Source organism: Centruroides sculpturatus, unplaced genomic scaffold (genome assembly GCF_000671375.1).
Source record: "Centruroides sculpturatus isolate CEXI.00-Female unplaced genomic scaffold, Cexi_2.0 scaffold534, whole genome shotgun sequence".
Taxonomy (NCBI): Eukaryota; Metazoa; Arthropoda; class Arachnida; order Scorpiones; family Buthidae; genus Centruroides; species Centruroides sculpturatus.
The window spans coordinates 206,885-212,884 of NW_019384895.1; the positions used below are offsets into that span (position 1 = coordinate 206,885).

Sequence of the window (6,000 nt, forward strand, 5' to 3'; positions counted from 1 at the left end):
TTACATTTTTTAGGTTCATATTGAATATTTTTATCACAGTAACAATGAAAAATAAATTTTAACTTCTTTAAAATGTTACGTACACATTAATGATAATTAAAATTTAAGTAACATAATATTAAATAGTTAAAATTTTAAACATTTTTCAGAACATGGGCTTCTGTTAAGATCAGTATTTACTATATACAGAGTGTTTCTAAAAGAATCATCTGATTTAAAATGATTATATTATGAAAAGTAATGAAGATACACACTTAAGATTAATTTTATATTACAGGGCTAATCTTCTAGTGTTTTTACATACTAAATCATAGGTGCTCAATATGCCCCCTTGGGATGCATGGCATATGTCCAAATGGTAGTGAAATTCATCCCAAACTTTTGTGAGCATGTCTTGATCCACTGCTGCCACTGCTGTTATTATGCAGTTTTGCAGTTTGACCTCTGTAGTTGGAAGAGGAGGCACATAAATGGAGTTATACTGATATTGAACCCAATCGCTTATTTACATGTTAATTTGTTTGTTATTCTAAAGTAGGGAAGTTTAAAAAATTTAAAAAAGAATGTTAAAAGAAAAGTTTAAAAATTCAAAAGAAAAAAAGAAAAAGAAAAAAAATTTGGAACGCAAGAGACGGAACAGCAATGGAGGGTTGAAGGATTAAGGTGAGGTTCATTATTGGCTTGGTGAATAAAAGGAATGTTTCAAATCCTCCTAGTATGAAAGTTTTTCTGGTAGAAAAGGACCTGTGGTGATAGAGGATCACTCACAGGAGTCTTTTATAAACCCCCACAAAAAAAAATCTCAGTGATCACTGTGTTTGTCACTTGTTTGAAGTGCTTGCATTAATTGAATCCTGTACAGTTTCATAATCAAATGCCATATAGATGTTGTGGAAATGTTAATTTTTCTACTGGCACAGTGAGTGGATTTTTGTGGGCTATGTGTGAAACTCAGCTGTGTGCACTCCACATCTTTGTCTGACACACAGGGGCGACCAGTGGTTTTCCATTTACACAGACAATTCATGTCTTGGAATTGTTCATACCATCATCTAATGCTCTGGGCAGTAGGTGGTTCAACACCATGTTGTCGACAAAAATCATACTGAACAGTTATTATGGACCCACACTTCCCAAAGCATAGAACACAAAATGATTTCTGTTGTCTAGTCGTCATCTTGAAAATACAGAAGTGACAGATGAATGAAGCGTGCAGGTGCTGCCAGTTGGCAACTGCATAAAACTCAAGAATTTCCTCTTTCTAACTGTACATTGTTCGATAAAAATGGATTAAAATCTGAATAGTTATGATTTTTTTAAATCAGATGAATCTTTTTGAAACACCCTGTATTATTTTTTTCAGTTTTAAGATAACTCTCTATATGAAGACATTAAATTGTGATTCTCTTTTCTTTTTTATGAAAAAATTACTGTAAATTTAGTCCTCACTATATTTTTGTGGTTATAAATAGTTCTACAATGCATTTAAGCTAGTACAAAGAATTGTAGAAGTGATTAAGAAAAAGGTGGTTACTGGTATTTAAAAAAAAATGCACAAATTATTTTAAATTCTTATCTTTCAATAATGAAAATACTATACCATAATGGGATATAGCTTTGATTAGGACAGTTTTAAATAAAGAAATAAAAAAGATAGGGAGTGGCTTCTAATGGAGACAACATATATTTTAATATATACATATTTATTTGAATATATGTTGTTTGAGTATATATTTTTAAAATGTTTATTTAAATATAAAATAAGTATTATGGACTAAGATATCAATATTACATAAATGCATCAGAATTTGAATACAAACATTACTTGTTTTCAAAATTTATAAAATAAAATACAAATTTCAAAAATATTAAATAAAATATAGTTTAATTAAAATTAAATTTTAACATAAAAATATCATCTTATATAATGAATAAAATACTTATTATAGGGTTGTGCAAATAATCCAAATGATAGTGAATCTTTAGCTGCATTGTGCAGAGCTGCTGAAGAACTTCGTACTGCAACAAATGCTGCTGCTGCTGCTGGTGCATTGAAACGTAAATCTATAAGACAATTAGAGGTAAATTCATTATTTGAAAAAGTCATTAATGAACATTAAATGAAGCTTATACAAAAGTATTGATAAAAATACAGAACCCATATTAGAAATTTTCTTGATTTATGAAAATAATAATAGATACAATAGAATAAAGTAAATTCAAAATTACTTTTCAAGAACTTTTTTGTTATGAAACTTGCAAGTTAGAATTTTTATAAAAATTCAAGTTAAGTCTAATGATATAAAATTTGAAGACATTCCAATGCTTGCTAATGTATATTAATCGACATTATGATTTATTAATTTATATTAGTGAATTTTTTTATATCAGGAAATAAATTGTTAAGCAAATTGTTATTGAAAATATTACTTAATTGTTTTTAATATGAAGATATAAAATACTGAACATGATTCTTGTCATTATCGGTATTTTAAAATTTATCTGATAACCTGGTGACTCTTTCCTCTTGGATAACAAACAATGGACAACATAACTGAATAAATGGAAAATTATTTGTAATACTTACCTAATAAATGTATAACTGTTGAATATGATAATTAGTGTGGTTTAATATTTAAAATTATAATATATAACTGTAGAATTTATTTTTATTGGTGCAGTTATGATTGTTTTATATGATTTAATTAAAATTTAAATTATATTATACTAAATAATACAACAAAATAATTTTAATTTTTGTATAAGCCTTAAATATAGAAATTATTCAAGTATAGAACTTGATGGAATCAAAATTTTCTTTTAAATTAAGATAGATGTGTTAAAACTGTGAAATCAGTTCAAGTTTTATAATGTTTAATAAAATTAAAAGTAATGACAATTTTTTAATCAAATTAAATGTTCATTTCTCTAATTTCTGATGTTTGTTTCAAAATCAGTATAAAAAATAATTTTGAGAAATACTTTCTAATTTACTGATAAATTTTACTGATTGATATAATTCTGAAATGTCTATTAAGTGAATCTTAAGGAAATCAATTCCATAGATAAATCTATCTTAAAATCATTTTATAAAAATGATATATTTTATTAATTTTATGCTTGAAATGTGATTTTATATTAATATCTATAATTGTGAAAGTAATTATTGAAGCAAATTAGTAATTAAAAATAAATAATTTGTTTAACATATACAGGAAATACGTGTTAGTTTGAAATTTAAGGGACAAAATAATTGCAACTTCAAATTATCACATTTTGAATTATCCTAGATTTGTATATATGTGTACACTATGCCAAATGCCATGTAACTGATGTAATTTATTAAGCAAAAGGAATACAGATATGTACAAAGAGCGCTATTTTCATTAATTAATAATAATAATATAAATGTGAAGGTAAACAACACGGGTCTGGTGAGAACCTCGCAGCTCTGCAGTTAAGTTTTATAAAAAAAAAAAAGTACAGTGGATTCCTCAAAATTTAAAAAATAATTTGAGCCACATGACCCAAAAAGTAGTAAGTTGCTCAAATCTAGTAGCGTAGAGCCCTACAAATATCTCAATATGCTACTTATAGCCCAGTCTTAAAAACCAGCTGTATTTTATAGATAAGAGAAAAAAGGGTAGTCCATGAGTAAGATGACACCAAAAATGTGTTATTGTAAAAGCAAAGTCATATTGACCAAAGTTGTTCTTGGTCTATTATTCTCTTATAGTATGGAGACACTTCAATCTATGAATGAGTTATGCATATCACAGTTCAGACAGAATTTTTACTTTGAATTACAAAGTAGTCATATCAAATTCCTTAACATGTAAATCTCTATATTCCTGGCTGGGACATGCATTCAGTTACAAACTAATGTATTTTGAACTATCTGAGTTTGAATTAATGAGAATTTCCTGTAGTAATTTTCAAATAATTAATTATATTTATTAATACATTTTATTTTATGTATTAGAATGCTGCAAAACATGCTGCTGCAATGGCTACCCAAAATATTGCTGCTGCTCAAGGTGCTGGTCAACACAACACTAATTCAACTAATCAAGAAGAGTTAATGGAAAGTTGCAAAGTAAGAATATATTTTATAAATTTAATTTAGTAATGAAATATCAATGCTGAATTCAATCTCCTTTACTTTTTATTTTTAAAAGAAAATTATGTAATTTTAGAAAGTGATACTGTTTCTGTTTTAAATATAAAATGCCCTCTAGAAAAGTCATAGCTAATAATAAATTTTTTAACTCTTGTAATTATAAAAGACCTGGTTGGTTTTTCTATCATGATTTTATAGAATCATGGCATCCTGGAATTAATGGGATGGGGGAATTCAAAGGGTCTCAGATTTAATAATTATTTTTTTGAGAACATTTATTTTTTTATATTATTATTGTTTTTTCTTTTGAATAATTTTGTTGATAAAAAACTGTTCACTTTTATTTTTTATATTTTCTCTTACAAACGTTCACACTTCAGCATTAAAGACCTCTTCATACACAGACCACTTATATGTAGTAATGAATGTATTTACAATATAGCAAAATTATTGTTTAATTATACTCAGAAAAATCACAAAATACAAATTGTTGCATATGAAAATGAAATATTTTAATCATAAGTTATTATTAACAATTTAAAAGGTAGTTAATATCTATTCATTCTCATAAATGGGAGATAAAAGGTTTTCTACAATTATAAATATTTGTGGAACCTGAAATTGTGCATGCATCCTTACCTTTCATAAAAATTACTATATGTGCACATTGTTTTGTGAGAGTAATTTTCTGTATGTACTTTTTATTGTGCACATATATGATAGTGGAAGCTTTTCTGTATGCAATTTTTGTGGGGGGCTTTTTTTATATGTGCTTTTCTCATAGGAACTTATCAAAATTATATTCACTTCATAAAATATTATTTTGGTTTAATAATTGCAAAAATTATATTACTATAAAAGATTAAAATATAGCAGTTATTAGTTTCTACTTTATCATAAACATTATTTTCAAACCTCAAGTTCAAGATATTTTTTTGGTAAAATAAAAATTTCATCTATTTTGTTTAAAGATAAAATTTTCTTTCGGATATCTGTTAAAGAATAAACATGGAAAAATTAGTGTTAACTAAACTGAAATTAAAAATGATATACTTAAGTTCTAATAATTGTTAAAGTATGGTTTATGTATAGTCTGTGAAAATTTAATGTCACTATGATCATAAATGTCTTTTTAAATATTCAAGTCCTTATATTATTCATTTTACAGAAGATAAGACATTATAATGAATATTCAATAGAAAGAACCAGAATGAATGAAAAATTATATAATAAGATATAACACTATAAACCAAACAGTCCATTATTATTAAAACAATGAAAAAGAGGAGAACGATACAAAAATAATAAGAATGTAATAATTATATTTTATAGGAACTTGAAGAAAACATGTTAGTTGAAATTAAAAAAAAAAAAAAAACAATTTTCTAAAATTTAATTTAATAGATCTCTTTTTGTTTTTGTTTTTTATGCTTTTTTTTAAATTTATATCTGAAAAAAGTCTAATATAAAAAGACAAAAGCATTTGAAACTTTTTTACCAAATATTTATATTTGTTTTTTTATTTAACCTTAATATATATGACCAGTTTATATATACAATATAATAATTTCTTATCTATTGTAGGAGGTGGCTGATTGTATTCCTGCAGTTGTTCAAGGTGTGAAACTTACAATGAGTGACATAGATAATCCTGCATCTCAGATTGCATTAATTAATGCATGTGAGCAAATGATTGAGGTTAGAAGTTTTGAAATTTTTTTGTATACATATTATATGAAATAATTAAACATGTGAAACTATGAAATCTATTAAATGTATATTGTTAATTGATGTAAAAATAATTGAAATTATTGTCAGTATGTGTGTTAGGTATTATTTAATTTAAAATTTTTATTTATTTATTATATTTTTATTTAAAT

The 6,000-nt window shown here is 25.4% G+C and overlaps 1 protein-coding gene across 1 annotated transcript in view; it reads left to right on the forward strand.

The window, feature by feature from the left end:
- LOC111631364 (talin-2-like) overlaps window positions 1-6,000 on the forward strand; it is a 199,740-nt gene that overhangs the window by 138,925 nt on the left and 54,815 nt on the right. Inside the window, exons 42-44 of the mRNA XM_023375591.1 lie at window positions 1,950-2,081; window positions 3,983-4,096; window positions 5,705-5,818. Of these exons, the coding sequence (XP_023231359.1) occupies window positions 1,950-2,081; window positions 3,983-4,096; window positions 5,705-5,818 (360 nt within the window). The remainder of the gene's footprint in view (window positions 1-1,949; window positions 2,082-3,982; window positions 4,097-5,704; window positions 5,819-6,000) is intronic.